The 19,015-nt window shown below is 45.9% G+C and overlaps 1 protein-coding gene across 2 annotated transcripts in view; it reads right to left on the minus strand.

Moving 5' to 3' along the window:
- Positions 1 to 18,613, minus strand: part of GALNT18 (polypeptide N-acetylgalactosaminyltransferase 18) — a 349,733-nt gene extending 331,120 nt beyond the window's left edge. The window contains exon 1 of one of the 2 annotated variants that reach the window (XM_004050714.5): positions 17,866 to 18,613. In XM_004050714.5, the coding sequence (XP_004050762.2) occupies positions 17,866 to 18,100 (235 nt within the window). In that variant the 5' untranslated portion in view covers positions 18,101 to 18,613. The remainder of the gene's footprint in view (positions 1 to 17,865) is intronic. The other variant, XM_055356610.2, reaches the window with a different exon arrangement.
- Positions 18,614 to 19,015: the final 402 nt, after the last annotated feature.

Below are 19,015 nucleotides of genomic sequence, written 5' to 3' on the forward strand. Positions count from 1 at the left end.
CCAGTTTTGAAATGATACACAGCACCCACCCCCTCAACCATCAGAGCAACATACATACCCTCCCTGGAAATATGCATCTGCCTAATTGCTTGAGATTGTGTCCAAACTGAATATTCATAATCTTCATGTTGCCACAAAGGCTATATTTTTAAATGTTTCCATTCCATATTTAAAACTCATTTTCTCTCCCTAAAAAGATCTATGGATTTTATTGGATCCAGTGTTATTTGAGACATCTGGCTAGCTGGGGACTGCATGGACTAAGGTCTCCCAAGAGGGGAAAAGGGGGACAGAAATTACTGAAATCAGATTTATTACAAAGCATAACATTTGCTATCATAAATAAATGTGTCTTACGCATATATGTGTAACCACTTGCCATGATCTAAATGTCTGTATCCCTTCCCCAAATCCGTATGTTGAAATCCTAACCCCTAAGTTGATGGAATTAGGAGGTAGGGCCTTTGGGAGGTGATAAGGCCATGAGGGTGGACCCTCATGAATGGGATTACTGTTCTTATGAAAGGTACCTCAGAAAGCTGTTTTGTCTATTCTACCATGTGAAACACAAAGGTGCCATCTATGAGCAAGAAATTGGGCCCTCACCAAACATAGAATCTGCTACGCCTTAATTTTGGACTTCCCAGCCTCCAGAACTGTGAGGAAATAAGTGTCTGTTATTAACACACCACACAGTTTACAGTATTTTGTTATAGCAGCCCAAATAGACTAAGATACCACTTTTCAAAGATTGTGTTGGTTTGCCTAGTAAGTTAAAAATCCATTAAGAGCATTATTGAATGTCTTATTCTCCTTCATTGTGCATGGTCTCCATCAGCGGCACTGTGCTGACCACGCCATCCACACAGCTGGGTCTCAGTTTCAGAATCAGTGAAGTGAGGCAGGCTTACTATTCAGGTAGCCCATTCCTGATCCCACACTGCTGGAGAGTGGGGAAGGACAGGGTGGACAAGCGATCTACATCCAGCCCTAGACACCCAGGCAGCTTCTGGCAACACCAGTAAGAGGCAGCACCAGGATTTGAGGCAAGTCCAAGTGACTCCAGACCCCGCCTGGCACCAAGTCTGCATGGCGGAGAGAAGGGTGATGTGGATCAGAATGCAGCCTTAGCAACCAGAATGCAGAGCACCATTTCAGAGCTTTGAGAAACTTCCTGGATTTTGCTCCTGTTTTCTCAAACTGGCAAAACCCAAAAGGCAAAGAGAGAGGGATAAGGAATTTGGGAAGCTTTTCTGCCCCAGGGAAGAATCAGCCTCAATGACAGTTTGGTATTAACTAGCTCAGCCATGCAGGGAGGCATAATTAGTTTCCCGGCCCATAGCTTCATTCCACTGGTACCCCACACCCCAAAGGCTACACAATCTGTTTGAAATGAAAAGGAAAATAAAATCACTGCTCTCCTCGGTTGACCCACTGGCTATTGCTCCTGGCCGTGAGCAAAAGGTGAGACAGCCATCTGTCTGCGGAGGTAAAAAAAAAAAAGAATGGAATAGTCCTTTTTAAATGACATTTTCAATTTTTCCCCTATGTCTACTATGCCCTCTTCCACCCTACTGCCTAAATGACTCTTTTCAAATTGAGAATATCAGAGAATAATAGGAAAAGAAAAATCATAGTTGTCTGAGGCTCCGGCTAATGGGCTGCGCTGTCCTGACAGGCAGAGTCTGAGGAGGAACTTTTACTGTGTCCGTTTCCTGTCTGGGGAAAGTGGAGAAGGGCCTGTGGTGGCAAACTCAGACCCACACTCATGGGTGGGCGATTCCCCAGGTGGCCAGCAGATAACTTGGAGTTCCAGGCTGCCCAGCTTGACACCAGGGCCATCACCTCAAGGGATTTCCACAGGCAAGCAAGAAACATCCTCTTCTGACCTCCAGGTTGCCCTCTCTCAGCTCCCTCTCCTCACTGCAGACCTTTCCTGACACCTGTCTCCTGAGTGCGAAACAGCAAGTCCTAACTTGCCAGGCCGCCAGTCACCGCCACCCTGAAGACACAGGTGGTGGAGTCCATTCTGAGGTTCTCACAGACCTCAGGGTGAACAGGAGGCCCTCTGTTTCTGCTTCAGAGGGAAAGCCAGAGGCCAACTTCCCTTTACCTCTGGGGTCCCAAGCACTCTGTTTCCTTTCTTGGAAATGAAGCTATGCTTTCTCCTTTCTAGGGACTCTTCAGGTGTCAATTAAAATGACTTCAATGCTGTCTCTCCTCTTGAAGCAGAAATGCCCTGCTTACCTGCATCTTTTCTGGCATTATTCTCTGCTTTTTGTGCAGTTTGCTTTTTACCTTCTGCACCCACTAGATTGTTTTAGTTTGAAAGTGACCACAAGTGACAGCTTTAGTAAAATGAAGACGTCAAGGGTCCCTTGAAGGCTTCAGGCTTCTCTCACCAGCTGATCCCTGGGAGAGCTCAGTGTGGAAAGCACACTGCACACACGCTCATGCGCACACACACACACCACTGAGCTTCAGCTTCCCTTTGATTAAATCTTGACACAGTAGTGTCAGCTGTGAGGTGCTGGGAGAGAGACCCCAGAAGCATGAGCGCTCCTGTCCCTGACCCAAAAGCATAGCATAGAACAGCCTCTCAGAAGCCATCCCCAAAGCTAGAATGAAAACCGGCTCTTCTGTCCCTGGGCTTCCCTTCCAGGCAGTCTTAAAGCCAGAGGTCTGGATGTGAATCCTAGCACCACCTCTTACTGAGAGGTTTTAGGCAGCTGGTTTATTTATTCATGTGTTTACTCAGCAAACTCCTACCTAGCCCCTACTGTACACCTGGCACTGTGTGACAAACTGGAAAACAGGAAAAACAGGACCCAGTCTCCACCTTTAAGTAACCCACAGTCTAATGAGAAAAGCAGACTAATAATTACAGGACAGTATGGTTTTCTCATCTGTAAAATGGGGCTAACTATCTCACAGCCTTATTTTAAGGATTAAATAATATGAAGTGGATTAAACAGTGCTAAACGTCTGGTACATGGCTGATAAATGTGAATTTTCTCTCTTTTTTCCTCTCCTTGACATAAAATATCTGCCCCTCCTCTATCCGAATCATCACTCTGGTTTGAGGGGCTGAGAAGAAGCTCTGTTCCCAGATACGGAGGCAGCATCACTAGGAGCTGTTGGACCCGAAGTCAGGCTCTGGTCAGCAGGCCATGGAGAGGAGACCCCATCCAAGGGAGACCCTGAAAAGCTGCCCACCTCTTTGTCCCATAAGCACCTGGTTTCATCTGAGAACAAACAAGTAAGGATTTTCCTTCCTGGTGCACACGTTTCTCCTGAAGTTGAGGGAAGTAACTGGATGTAGAGGAAAATTGTCTAGACTTCAAATCAGGATCCCTAGACCCTTTCCAGGGCCTCCAGGACCCAGTAGAGGCTCCTCAGGGTAGTCATCAAGTTGCATTGGGTCTTGGATCCTTCAGCAAACAGTTTGAGGGTGAGGATGCTGATGTTATTTGCAACTCTAACATGTTCTGATTTTAACTAGAGAGCCTTCAGACAAGAGCCTTCACCAGTGGGATATGATGTGAGAACTGCAAAAGTAGGAAGGTTTACCCTTCTTTGCTGATATGTGAGGAAAGAGAAAGCAACTGCACTGAGCTGCGCAACACAATACTAGAAGTTTCCACTATTGACCAGAGTGAAAGAAGACATTTAATTTTCTATTTACAAAAATCAATGCATACTTTCTGTGCTTCTAAAGTAATTACAAACTCGAAAATACTTATGCCTATTTTGCTAAAAACAGCTGGCTCTTGTTGAAAAATAAGCAAAACTCACAATTGCTCCATTTTGGTAAATGAAATAATTATTTTTATTGTTTCATTAAGACAAGTATCTTAACAAGTGACCAAAATAACCCCTGTTAATCAAGAAATAGTTTATTGCCTGGGAAGTTTCAGAATGATTTGCTACAATTCTCTCTAGTAAAGAAGCAAAACCATCCCTCAGTTTTCTGCTATCATTTGAAAGAAATCTTTTTTAAAAACACTTTAAATAGATAAGTGCTATAAAAAAGTATGGAATGTACCTTCCCAATGTGAACTACATCTATCTCTGAATTGTAAAGAATGTATATCAAAATTATTTCATGCAACAAAATGCACATTTTGTAGAGGGGGAAGAAAGAAAAGAATAAATTGAATCTTCCTGACAATTGTCTTAAATCACACCTTCCTGCCTGCAATTGAAATTATAAGTCACATTGCTCTGAGTTAAATCAAATTCATCCTGGCAGGAAGATAGGCTGATGTGGCTTCAATTTGGTTTGAAAGTTGAGTTAGAAGAGAGGGAAAAATCTCTCAAGAAGACACTCTCCACCAAGGAGCTAGGAAATGAGACTAACCCACCAGGTAACCAGACACCCTGTATGACTCTTCCACCAGCCAAGGTTTCAACCAACATAGCACATTCCTGGCATTGTCTGCTGCCCACTGCAATGCCAAGTTTCTACAAAAGATTTTACAAAACAAATCTGTAAAGGTTTTACAAAACAAATACTTCTCCACAAACAAGGGCAGGTCCCCAGTCTGGAGGGCTCAGAACTTCAGAGCAGCGGTGACACCAAGATGCCCTGGAGCAGAGCTTCCAACATGTCTCAGCTGAGATGTGACCAGCATTAGTCTGGGCTCCCCTGGAGCCTAACTTATGACCATCTCAGGCTTGACTTATGTGGGAAAGTCCCAAATAATTGCAATGAAATGGGGCTAAATCTGATATACTAGGGGTTACAACCAGAAAATATATTCCTGACCGTATTTTCTATGTGAGCTTCAACAAGGATGAAGGAAAGAGGGAATGAAGGAAGACTGAAAAAGGGAACATATTGTCCCCGGTAGCTCCTACCTGATACACAGGGCGGGGGTGCTCACCTGTCTTTTCTTTTTTTTTTTTTTTTTTTTTTTTTTGAGACAGAGTCTTGCTCTGTCGCCCAGGCTTGAGTACAATGGCGCAATCTCGGCTCACTGCAACCTCCGCCTCCCAGGTTCACGAAATTCTCCTGCCTCAGCCTCCTGAGTAGCCAGGATTACAGGCGCCTGCCACCAGGCCCAGCTAATTTTTGTATTTTTTTAGTAGAGACAGGATTTCATCATGTTGGTCAGGTTGGTCTCAAACTCCTGACCTCATGATCTACCCGTCTCGGCCTCCCAAAGTACTGGGATTACAGGCGTGAGCCACAGCACCTGGCCGATTGTCTTCATTTCTATGCTTGGGGAAACTGAGGCACTGCAAGTGAAGAGACTTGCCCAAGGTCACCCAAACTGTAAATAGCAGCACTGATTCTCATGACTGCCTGCACACTCTCTTCCACCACATTCACTGAGACGCTCAGGCTTCCCTCTTGAAGGTAATTGTTGGTTTTATTTCATAACTAAACTTGCCCTCTCCAAATCTTTCTTACTCCACTCCCTTAAATCCTCCTCGTTCTTCAAAGATGTGTCATTAGTCCCTATTCCTCCACGAAGTCTATTCTGACAATCCGCTCTTCTGGAATTCAATTTTAACCCTCATTACATGAGGTAGCTTGCAAAAGATCCTTAACTGTTTCTTGTTTTGTCTTCTCAGCCCAATTATGAGCTCTTCAAAGAAAAGGAGCGTGTCGCATGTTTTTTTTTTTATCATTTTCCACCATACCTGGCACAATGCCAAGCCCAAGAGAAGTACCCAGGAAGCAGCCACAGAACAGCCTGCATTGATGCCTCTCTGCTCACCCCCTCTGGTAGCTCCCCAGTCCTTCCAGAGCATTCCATCTGCAGTGGCCTTTGAGGCTGCACAACCAGCTTCCCAACCCACCCCTCTGGCTTCTTCCCCTACCCCCTTTTCCCACCATCACCCTGCTCTAGCCGCACTGGCCACTGTTTCTCAAACACTTCAGGCACACCCCTGCCACAGGGGCTTTGCACTGGCTGTTCCCTGCGCCTGGCACTCTCTTCCTCTAAGATACACAAGGCGCACACCTCACCTTCCTCAAGTCTTTGCTTATAGCAGAGCCCCTGACCACCTCCTCATTTAATTGCAGTCCCTCGCATTTTTGCCCTGATTCCACTGATACATCCCCAGCACAGGTGCTCAATAAACGCTTGTTCAGTGAAGGAGGGGAAGAATCTGAGCACATACCAAAAGAAGGCAGAGGTACACCCCAGGTCACTGTCAAACTTCCAGCCAACACTGAGGAGAGTGGGAACTTGGAAGCACATCTGCAATTTCTCCCAACTCCTCATGGTGGTTTTATTTCCTCCCATTCCCACACCACAATAAACAATGCCAGCCTTGGTGTCCACCTCCTATAACTGCCCACATAGCTAGGGGCCCACCATTTCATACATTTAACTCCAAATATTCCATTCCCTCAATTAAATGGGAAGTTCCTGGAAGGGCTGGCCATGTCTGCTATTGACTTTGTGTAGACCAGTCCCCCTTTTATGGTCCCCTACCCCACCCCATGCCCTGAGCCTAGAGGACCCCCAAAATAAAGCTATGGCCTGAGTGAGTGGAGGAGATGATCTTGTTAATGCTAAGCCTGCTCCTGGGGGAAAAAATGATGCAGCTGGCTGCAGAATGCCATACCTAGAGTTTCTCTCAGTCTTCCAGAGAGCTGAACCCAGGTCAGCTCCTGGCATAGTCTTCCTGCCTCTCCAGGAAAGGAGGCTGCCAAAATAATCACTTGGTAACCCACCTCAGGGCTTCACAACTCTCAAAAAGTTTTCTTCCAGTCTCAACGTTTCTGCTAAAAGAAAGGATTGAGCCTATTTTCTCTTGATCAACATTATTGGAGCAGAAAAACAAGAGGGCCCTTAGCCCCTTGCTAAGGATCTTAAGAGTGGTAATGGGCATTTATCTGTTACTAGCAGCTGAACCTGGGATAAGCTCATTACAGTCACTGAGCCTCGATTTCTTCATCTGTGAAATGGGGATAATAACACCATCCCACAGGCCTGCTTATGCGGTTAAGGTGAGGTGACAGGTGTAAAGTATTTAGCACATCACAGGTGCTCAGCAAACATTAATTCTCTTCCTCTTCCCATTTCTTCTCCAGATGAATTCAGACCTATTATTCTATAGTCCTTCCTCACTGGTTTTTTTTCCCATTCTTGATTGATTGATCTCTTCTATGCACTTTCCATTGGATTCTTCTTCTAATATAAATCCCCAGGTTCTCATAAAATAAAATAAAAGGCCTGGCCCAATTATCGAGTTGGACATTCTATGTCATAATTCCCACGTTATACCTTCCTCCATTTACTCTTAGAAACTAATGCAAATCAGAGGATCCATTTATTATTAAAAATGAGATTTAGAAGTGGAAGAAACCAAAATGTTAAAAGACTCACTTCTCCAAGCCCATGAACTGACAGGTCTGAAGCCTTCTCGAGACCCTCCCTTCCTCTGCAGCTCCTTCTCTCCCATCAGGGAAATATGATGATTAATTAGACAAAGCCTGTCCCGCTTGTTGAAATCCTTTGAGGCATGAACCATATAAACACAAAGCATTATAACTGCAATAGAGAAACCAGAAAACCCCTCTGCCTTGGGATGCTAACCAAGGCACAGCTAAATAAATCTGTAATGGAAGATCAAAAAGGATCTTCCACTTGAATAGAAAATGTCACCAGCATAAACAGGAAGAGAGATTAGTTCAATAAAGGAATAAAGTTACATTTGTGGGTCTCGAGTAAGATTTTTGCTTACTTTTAACTTCCCAGCATATAACTCACAAGGTTATTAATATGGACTCCTACTGTTTTGGGCAAATAAACAGCTGCTGATGTTTTGTGCCCAAACCACTTTATTAGAGCTTTCCTTTACAGCAATTGTTTCTTCCTTTCCAAATCCTGAGAGGCTCAGACAGTTGAAAACCAGAGAATGCCAAAGCGGAAGGAATAACAAAGAAGAGAGGAGGCAGCCTGTGTGGGCAAGGAAAATGGGGAAGGGGCTGTGGACCCTCACCTTCTTCTTTGTAACCTTCAAGCAGTCAGCATTCAAGAGCAGAGAGCAAAGACCGGATGCGGCACCATCAGAAAGGCTATTTTTACCCCGGTGCTAGGAGTTATCATGGAACAGAGAATTCACCACTGTGAGAAGCCTCAGATGACCAACCATCCAGGCTTGCCCAGGGAATTGGGGGCTTCCCGACCTGGGACTTTCAGTTTTAAAACAGGGAAAGTGTGAGGCACATCAGGATAAGCTGGTCACCCTGAAAGACACGTGACTATGCCAGGGCACAGGAAAGCACTCAGGCCGGTGCCTGGGACACTTTGGGTGCTCAGAAGTCACAATGAATCTGAAAGAGCTCTAGTCTGCCGCTGGAACACTCCGCTTTTTTGACAAGGACCCCACAGTGACCCAGGAGAAAAGGCTGTCCACAGCTTTGTGGTAGCCACTCCCTCACCCTTCCAGACCAGGGCCTTCTACTGCTGCCCACCCTACCCTCCAGGTTCCTTGTAAACACAAATGTAAACCAAGCCCCTGCCTGGCCTCCCACTTGACCTGAGGCCTCTGAGCTTACACTCAAACACCATGTTTGATAAGATGATCTCCCATTCCTCTCTACGAGAAACATTCATCCTCCTTCCTATTCTGCAGAGAGCATTGGTTTTGTAGCCAGTTTCCCTTCTTGGCTCTACCACCCATCAGCCCTGTGACCTACCTTGAACAAACTCTAAGTCTTCATTTTCTTACCTCTAAAAAGGTAAGAAAAAAGGTAACCTTACCATGTTGTGAAGATGAAAAGGAATCACTAATTTTAAAAATTACAATTTTGTTGGTTTATTGAAATAAATAAATAAGTAATCATGCCTGGGCAGCACCTGGGCCAGTCCCTGACCTACTAGAGTACTGTAGCTCTCTTCCTCCATTCCCTTGATACAATCAATCTTTAATTCTCTATATGCCTGTTGCTCTTAAAATAAATCAAGGGTTTAGCTAGGATTCTCATTTGTCGCTTCAAATCTCTCCTTAGCTTTCTAACTCTCATATCCATTGGCCTAAGCAATTTTGGTACTGTTCTCCTAAATCCCCAGATGCCACTAGCACAACATTTATTAAGCCAAGCTTCGAATCCTGTCTTGCCAGAGTCCCTGAATTACCTTCCTGCTCCTCTGGGATCTCAATGGCCTTTAACTCCAAGTTCCCAGGGGACAGAGATGGATGCACAAGTCAGACTGGCGAATCCCAACAAAGCACCAGAGCTTGTTAAGATGCAGCACTCAACAATCTTAATCAGGGAACTCTGCTCTGAGACTTAAACTCAGTGCATTTGTAGAATGAACCTATTCATGCTAAAGAACTGGCCACAAGCCTCCTTGTAGGCATTATTTTTCATTGTTCTCACCTGTCCCAAGGTGAAGAGTGCAGATGCCACTTCTCTGGATCTTCCCAAACACTGTATTTCTGTGAGCTCTTAAAGGATGGTGGCAATGGAAAGTAGCCCAGCAAAGTATGCCTGTTGGTTCTAAAACCATTTTAGCAGTGGCTCCATAAGGGAAGCCACTGAATGTTTATTGTGGCTGGACACTCAGGGGTTTCCACTAGCATCATTAAGGACAGCTTCATCTCCCAAAAATAAACCTTCCAAAAACTGAAATTGAATGTCAGGCAGTGAAAGAGAACTACATCTCAGAACTGCATCCCCACTGGGATGAACTGTCTAGCAACATATTTTAATCCATAATCGTGTAGTCAGAAAAACCACCAAAGCTTAAGTGTTCATATAACCAGGAATCCTTTTGCTTAAAGTTCCAGTTGGCTGCACTGGAACAACAGGGGTCTATAAAAGGTATACAGATCCACAGAGAAGATTCCAGAACAGCAGTCATTCCCAATCACTGCCACAACATACCATGCTGTGGAACAGTTGTGAGGTAATTAGTGAGTAACAATAATTTAAGTACCAAAGCTTATGAGTGATTAGCTTTAACTCTAATAAATTAAAGGGATTTCAAGGTTGTTACATTCCCTTGCATACTAATATGCTTTCTCAAGTAGGAAAATAAAGGGTGGAGTAAGAATTAATGCAATGTGTTAGGAGATGCATCCTCCTAGCCCTGCCCTAGGGCACATGCCTTGTATGTAGGCATATGTGTGAGGAAGAGGGAAACATCAAGGACCCCTGGGCTCAAGCATTGCATTACAGATGGAGCTGACTCTAACCCCAAAGGCAAGTGAGATTCAATAACAATTGTAGGAGCCATGAAATGACCACATCCCTGCCAAATCCAAGGCAGAAGCTCCACCCTTCAAGAGACATTCCAGGCCAGCATAAACAGCATGGCCCACCATTCATTGATGGTGGCTTAACCACCAGTGGACCTCAGTCACCCTGCCTCTTGCTCCTGACTTGAGTGTCATCCAACCTGTATGGCTTCTGCCCTTCCGCTTCATGCATAGTTCCATCTCTCCCCAAAGCCCACCACGCTGCCTTCTGGTTACATTTATCACTCACATTCAGCCAGGTTTTTCCACCAGGAACTTTCTGTGTAACATCACCTCCAGCTGGACTGCTCTGCAATGTGCTTCTCCACAGGGCAGCCTGTCTGTCCCCATCTCCTAGATAGAACCCAGCTAACAAAAAGCCAAGCTTGGCTTTCTGCCACAAACCAAAGGAGACCTTCAAGACCCAAATCAAGACAATAGCTTTGTATTAGTCCATTTTGCATTGCTATAAAGGAGTACCTGAGGCTTGGTAATTTATAAAATTATAAATTTATAATTTGGCTCATAGTTCTGCAAGCTGTTCAAAGTCCAGCATCTGCTAGGCTCCTGGGGAGACTTCAGGAAGCTTACAATCACAGCAGAAGGTAACAGGGAAGCAGGTATGTCACATAGTGAGAGAGGGGTGAGAGAGAGAGGCGAGAGAGAGAGAAGAAGAAGACGAGGAGGAGGAGGAGGAGGAGGGAGGAGGAGCAGCAAGGCTCTTTAAACAACCAGCTCTTGAATGAACAAATACAGCAAGAACTCATTCATTACCAGGAAGACAGCACCAAGCCATTCACACAAACACCTCCCTCTAGGCCCCACCTCAAACACTGGGGACCCCATTTCAACATGAGATTTGGAGGGTACAAACATTCAAAGCATATCAAGCACATTCAGCTATTCAAGTGAAGTGAGGTCAGAAATCCTATACGATGGTAATGAAGACGCTCCAGTAACCCTGTATGTGACTCTGAATCCCATATATACCTTTGGGAAAACATAGGCCAGCCTAACCCAAGTGACTAAAGCTGACCTTCAAGGCCCTCATAAATGACAAAACCAGACGTGGCTCTCTGACACTTTTCATTCTGAATTCTCCTTGAGATTCTCCACCAACCTACTTATCAAGGGCAAATAACAATTTATGTCAAGTGAGTGGGAAAGAATGTGGAATTCATTTATTTTACAGCCTACACACTTCTGGCTAAAAATGAAGATTCTTTGGTCATGGGGAAAAGTTGTGTCCTTTGGCAAGGCTTTTCTTCTTCATAAAGCTGTGGTTCTGAACAATTAACAAAGGTAATTAGGCTCAACTCCTAAGTCCTGCTATTGAACTCTCTCAAAATGTCAATCACTGTTACTAATATAATTTCACATGCAACAGTTCATTCCAGAGGACAAATAGCTTTACTATTTAAATGACACTCTTTCCTCAAATAAACTCCAAGCACTCAGCAAACATATCCTCTTCTTCACAAACGCCGCCAAGTCAAAGATCAGATGAGAAGAACATGAGCCAATTCTAAGTAACATCCATAAGCTATAGGAGACAGAAAAACATCCAAGCTCAGGACATCTGCTGATTCTTAGCAACCATAAATGATTTGTAGTCATGGCGAACAACCTGCTGTTACTGACCTGGTATACATTAATATGCACATAATATGACTAATAAACTTTCAGGAAACAAAATGCAGTTAATAACCCATTTCTCCATTGTTGGGATGATCTTGACTCAATGAAGTAAGATAATGGATTTAGAAATTAGTCACATAATGTAATACATTATTAATCATGGTATTCAGAAGGGTAAATAGATGTTACAAGAACACCACCCAGGAATTCAATTTCCTTTTAGATTTATTTACTCTCCTGAATTTGTTTATACCACCATCATCCCTCACAAAAATGTAACAGTCTGATCTTTCCTCTTTTCCTGAAACAGTTATTTTCAACTTTTTTTAAAGAAGTAGAACTTTTTATAAAATGAAATATTTTATAGAATGCCAAATAGAAAACAGAAGACAGTGGAGTTTTGTTGTTTGCAGGGAGGGGAGGGAGCACCTACAGGCAGAGTCTGGGAGACCCCACTTAACCCTTTTAATTCTCAGGCCCCAGATCAAACCTTCTACAAGTTTAGGTCTCCTGGGGACACAGTTTGAAAACCACTGCCCTAAGGTATCTATGTAAAACTAAAATTATGTATGTAACATATAATATAGGCAAAATATTTATGTATCAAAAAAATTGTAAAATACACAAATCACAAACACTGATAGTCTTTTTTTCTTCTTCTTCTTCTTTTTTTCTTTGTAGAGATGGGGGTCTCACCATGTTGTCCAGGTTGGTCTTGAACTCCTGGGCTCAAGTGATCCTCCCACCTTGGCCTCCTAAAGTGCTGGGATTATAGGTATGAGCCACCACGCCTGGCCAAACACTGATAGTCTTAGAGAACAATAAGCAAGGACACAAATAGTCCCACAAGATAAAACAAACACCAGGGGTGGGGGAGGATATTAAGTTCTAGAGTAATCAAAGGAGTACAAATCAAAAGAATAGAGCATTTGACAGGGATTACATTTACTCGGAAAAATTTGAATGATAACACCCAATGCTGGCCAGGCTCCATGACTTTGGTACAATAATACACTGTTGGTGGCTGTAAAGAAAGGCTTTCCTTTTGAAAAAACAATCTTTCATAAAAATGTTCAGACTCTTTGAGTCAGTACTAATCCCACTTCTGGAAAGACATCCTTACACATAATTCAAAAAACAGTGAGGTGAAGATGTTCATTTCTGCTCTAATTATAATAGCAAAACAAATGTCCAATAATAGGAAAGTGGTTGAATCAATAATGGTATACTGATGACAGAATACTATGCAGTCATTAAAAATACAGTAAAAGTTCTCTTTAGAAACTCTCCATTTAATCAATTCTCCAGATTAACTATGCTTGCCACTCCCTCTGTAAGAAACCGTATTTGTCTCTAGTACCACTGCCCACAGCTCCTGCAAATAGTTGAGTTTTACACTTACCAGTGGTCCCCTGGGTTTGTTCTCAAACGTGTTTACACTATTTGTACTTGTCACTGTAACGGCATAACCTAATCACGTATTATATAAACCAATGAAATATGACTGCTAAAAAGATGAGTGTTGTTTCTAAGAAAATTACTTTAAGTTCTAAGTGCTTTGCAAAGGCTTTATAAAGGGTAGTCAGTTAGAGAATAGCAATCAAATTACATGTGAGCAAAATCATTGCAAAAGATCAGACAAAAATCGTAACAATTTAGGCTACTACACTGAGACTGCTTCATAAGCACCTTTAAGTTTCCAATGAATTTTAAAGAAAACAGAACTAGAAATCAAACTTTGTAAACGGGATATTATGGTAGTGGTTTGTGCAAGGAAGATGAACAGAACGCCAATTGGCAGATGCATCCCAAAGACAAAACTTTGGCCTGATATCAAAAGTCTAGCAAATGAATGTACATTTTGGATAACATTAAAATAAAAATATTTAATTGTATGTATGTAATATTTTGTTGTACTCTCCTCTTTAACCAATTTTTCTATTAACTAACTCAAGCCTTGACCACGTTGACTAAAAGGGATTCTTTGTCCTTTGAAAACAAGTCCGCTATGACAAGGACCAAGAGTGCCCATACTCTTGTAGAGTATCTCTAGTATACAGTTCACCACTGTAATCACTTTCTCAGTGCAGTGTCTGGCACACATTAGGTTTCCAACAGATAAATGTTAAACCAATAAACTATGTAGCAAATATGGAAAAAATAGTGCTTCGTTAACAAAAAGAAAGTGAACAAAGCAGAATATAAAATTACATGTAAATCATGACTACACCTTCATTTTGAAATATGGAGGCAAATGAACAAATCCAGAAGGAAATGCTCAAAATGCAAACTGATTTTTAGGGTAGAATGAATTATGGGCAATTTTATGCATTTTTAAATATTTTCTTAAACATTGGCACATTCTTTTCCATATTCAGAAAGCTACTAAGAAAAGAAGAAAGCTATCTTTATTTTTACTGAATTTCCAAAATAAGAACTGAATCAACATTTCCATTTCCTGCACTCTCCAACACTGAGAACTCCTTTAGCAGATTCTTGCTTCATCCGCCTCACCGTGTCAAGCCATCAGATCTTTCTGCTCCTAAGATGGAGGGAACCTGACCCTTACTAACACTTACTTTGTGTTTCTAAACCCCCAGGATGCTTTTTTAAAAAACTCATAAGTTATCCACCCTCTCATTTAATGTCTATTTGGTCAAAAAACTTCTCAAAACTGCAATTTACATTCCGAAGAGATTCCCAAACACCATCTAATTAAATCATTCAATCAGAAAACAAATTAAAACGAAATATCACTGCAACTCCCAAGACGAAAATAAACTTTTCAGTCATGACTAGAACAGACCTCTGGGGTGATGCTCCAAAGCCTCTTCTAATTGCAAGTCCTATGGAACACCCTGCAGAACATTTTGTGACATTTGCAGCTTCCAGGAGACTTTCCTTCTAACAAAAAGAGGAGCCTGGACAAGACTCCAAAGCAAAACACCTTTTTTGGAGAGTGGTAACACTTTCATTAATGACCAACGTGGCCATAGGCATCAGCACTCATCCATTCATCCACGCTTCCACCCCACAGCTACTTTCTGTAGAATGTGCCAGGGACTGTCCTGCATGTTCAGTAAACATTAGTTAAAGGACTGGAACCTCTGCCTCTTGGCATGAAACAAAGCAAAACCTGAGTTTATCTATGGAGTTTCCAAGTGGGAAGGCTGCTGACTCCCTCACCCCTCAGCCATCCTCTGACACCCACTTCCACCATTGTCAACAGACTCCAAGGGACCCTGGGGCCCTCCTGGGAGACAGTTTAGTACGTGGGTAAGAACTTAGACTTCTGAAGCCACACTAGCTGAGCTTACATCCCTATACTACCATATACCAGTGTGTGACCCTGGACAAATCATATACCCTCTCCCTGCCTCAGTTTCCATATCTGTAAAATGGAGCGAATATTACCTACTTCATAAGGTTGTGAAGATTAAATAAGTCAATATATGTAAAGTGTTTAGAATAGGGCCTGACATATCCTAGGTGCTATGTTATTTTAGCTCTTATTATTATTACCGCTTATTTCCTCCAGTTCAGCAAAGTAAACTGGATTGTTCAAAGGGCTATGCTGACTAGAGGGAACTTGACAGTGGGTTACACATAAACAGCTTGTACCATCAAGCACAAGAGCTTGATCTTATTGTCCTTTACCACCCTCTGCCTTCAGAGAGCTGCACTTGACCAGCCCCAAATTTTATAGGCCCTTTACCTCTGTTTCCTAAATCCCAGCTCAGGATGGCCCCAGCGTGGCAAAGGGAGCTGTTGGTCATTGCTACACCATCATGGCACAGCCAACCTGGTAACCTCTGCTCCTGCCTGCCTCATTTCCAGTCTTTCCAAGTCACTGACCCTTCCCTACCTTCCTATAGGTTGCAGCTTTGGCCCTCTGTCGAGATTGTGGTTATTTCTGAATACCCACAGGGGTCATTGCACGTGTACAAGTGGAACAACATGTGTTTTAGGGACCCTGCCTCCTATTTTTTTAACCTATCTTCTCCAATTTTTCAGGTATAGATTTGAAAGTGCTGAACAACACATAAAGTTTCTGGGGAGAAAAATCACAATGCTTCCTTTCAGCTTCAACATCATGCTTGTTTCCATGTGGAACCTTAGAAATCATGTGACATGGTCCACATTCCACATGACAGGCACCCACTCCGTTACAGGCTCAGGGGTTAATGGCATCCCCTGAAAGCATCCCCAAAGCAGTACCTTGCTCACCTCCTGCCTGACCAGAAAGAAAAGCACAAGAGAATCATTTTCCAGGAACACACACAGAATCTGTGAATGAAAATCTCAAAATCTGTCGGCAAACTAGAAATGTCAAAGTAAGGCATGGCTTTGTGTCTCCTGGGGAACATTCTGAATCACCCTGGGGGAAACACTGTACTTCTATTGCTGATTAATAGTCGATCAAGACCTATGGGATGGAAAAGGACATTTAAGAAATAACAGCAACTGGCACCCACAGATAGGTAAATTGGTTTTCAAGCCCAGTGCCAGGTTGAGAGGCAGAGGCAGGTCTGAAGAAGAAGCTGTCAATGTCCCTCTTTTCTGGGAAGGTGTCGAAGCCATGGGCTTGTTTTGAAGTCATTAGTCAGGAAGCACTATGGATGTGGCTGCCTCTCCTGCACTCACCTGAACCTCCCTGAACCTTCCCCTCCTGGGAAGGAACTATTCCGGACACCTGGGGAAACACCAAATCCAGAAGGAGGAGCCATCTCTACTCTGGCAAGGGCAGCAGGTGCAAGGATTGGAATTCAGACGTCCACGTGTAAACAAAAGGGAGTGCTCCTGGAGGGGGGTGGGGGGTAAGCCTTCAGTTAAATTCGATTTTGCCAAGGTCTGCCATGCACTGGCCCCTGAGCCTGGTGGGCCTGCTAGGTTTACAGGGGAACCAAGCTCGGCCCTGCCCTTAAGAAGCTCACACACCTGGAAGAAAGCAGGGGGCGCGGGGAGGCGAAGAAGTGTGGACGTGAGCGCCCGCGCGTGTGTGTGTGTGCACACCCGGCACCAGTGCTCCTGGCGCCCGGAACTCCATTCCCTCCAATGACAGCTCATTGACCAGGTCGCCTCGGGAGAGCGCCCTGCAACCCCCACCCTCCCTTTGGGCCCCCGCGCTGGTCTGGAGCGCACCCAACCAGCGTAACCTTACACTTCAGACCCAACCCAGGTAGGTCTGTCTGCTCAGCCCCGGCTGCTCCCAGGGCCTGAGAGTGGAGCTACAGTAGGGATCGGCCTTCACCCGGTCGCGGGCGGCTCCGCGGGGAAGGCGCAGCCCAGGGCGTGTTCTTCCAGTCTTGGGCGGAGTCATCACCACAGTGGACAGAGACTCCAGCGCTACTTCCCGGCGTTGACACCTGCTCCTGGAGAGGGTCCTGGACCCGCGGGCTGTGGTGGGGGTAGGGACTGCTATAGGTTCAAGCGGCTTTCCAACCACAGAGGGCTCCTGGCATTCCCTATCGCCTACCAACGGGATCACAGCAAGACTGGGGCTGGGGCTGATACAACGCAATTTTCCTAGCCTCGCTTGCCCGGCAGCCTGCGGGTCTTAACTGCCAGTAGTCAGGGCCGCCGCGCGGGCATCTCGCCTGACGCCTACAGTGGCCAAAAAAGCTCGTTTGCCCGCGCGTTCCCTCTTGTACACACACAGACATTCACATGCACACACACTCTAAGCCGGACTTGTGTGCGATCCCGAGAGCCCGCGAGCAACCAGCCCAGAGTCACACGCACATTTGGACACGTGCGCAGCGCGCCCCCATACCGCCAGCTAGCTGCACACATCCGCCCGTGCAGCCCTGCGCACACACGTGTGCCCCGGGGAAGCGCGCACGGCCGCAGAGGGTCCCGAACGCAGGCCGGAGCTCACACGCAGGCCCCACGACTACCACGCATCTGCGGCCCCAGAGCCCCGCCGTGGCTGAGTTGATGCGCACCAGCCCCAGCGCACCCCGCGCCGCGCGGGGCACTCCCGGGCCTCATGGGCGACCCAAGTTTCCGGGGCGCCCGTACCTTGAATGTGCTGCTTGATGACATTCTCCAGGTGGTCCAGCCGCTCAATAATCTTCAGAGTGTCCCCTTTGTCTTCCTCCAGTTTCTTGTCGGGCGCTGGCTCCTGCCCCCGCACATACACGCTGGCGATGTAGTTGGTGACCCAGCCCACGTAGAGCAGGCAGATGATGTTAGTCATGCCGCTCAGGATCACGCAAGTGGACACCAAAGTTTTGGTCTTCCTGGTGCACACCATTCTGGGCTCCTTCCTCCATATAGAGCTCCCGGGGGCCCTTCCTTGTCGTGCGCCCCGAACTCCCCCGCGCTCACACCCCGTAGCACGTCCGGAGCCGCTGGGCACCTCAGCACCTGAGTCCCGAGGTTCTCCAAAGCCCGGTCCGCTGCCGGTGTAGCCGCCGTGCCCAAGTTTGCAGCTCCTACCGCTGGCCACCCGGAGAGACCTTGACAAAGGAAACCAGGTGGATTTTTTTCCAAATTAAAAATCCCTGAGCCCTTCCTAGAGGGGTCACGGGTAGCCGGCAGCCGCGCGTCCAGATGTGTACGTCTGGGAAACTTTGCCACTGCCTGTGTCGGCGGCCACGCCGCTTCCCATCGCCAGCGCCGGCTGCCTTGGCGGTCCGACCGGCCCGCGCTGCTAGGAGAACCGCGGCAGCGGCAGCGGCGGCGGGGAGAGCCGCGAAGCAGAGCGGCCCGGCCCCCTCCGAGCGACAAGCGCCGCCACCAATCGCGCTCCGGCTCGGGAGAGGGGCCGGTGCTGGGCGGCAGCGGACCAACGGGGAGGGAGCGGGGGGCGGAGTCCAGCTCCCAGGCCCCACCTGCTGGCCGCCCCTGGCTCCCGCCCCCAGGGACGCGCCCGGGCCTCCACCCGCGCCTGCACAGGCTGCCCCAGACCTGAAGCTCCCGGAGAGGGCGCGCTGCCAGTCCCAGCCCTTAGGTCGGCAGCTTCCTCCGTTAGGGGAATTCCATCTCTTGCTCTTGGGCAGGAATCTCCTGGTTTTGGGGGAGGGGGGGGGGGGTCGCACGGGTCAGCTTCTTTCATCCGCCCGGGGCTTCTCGCATTGGTGCCACCAGTCGACTCCTGGAATCTTTTCTTGGTTGCCAGGACGCTGAGAAGCCAAGGAAGTGCCAGCCCCAGCGGCATCCACTCCTT

The sequence above is a fragment of the Gorilla gorilla genome, chromosome 9 (assembly GCF_029281585.2).
Source record: "Gorilla gorilla gorilla isolate KB3781 chromosome 9, NHGRI_mGorGor1-v2.1_pri, whole genome shotgun sequence".
In the NCBI taxonomy this organism is placed as follows: Eukaryota; Metazoa; Chordata; class Mammalia; order Primates; family Hominidae; genus Gorilla; species Gorilla gorilla.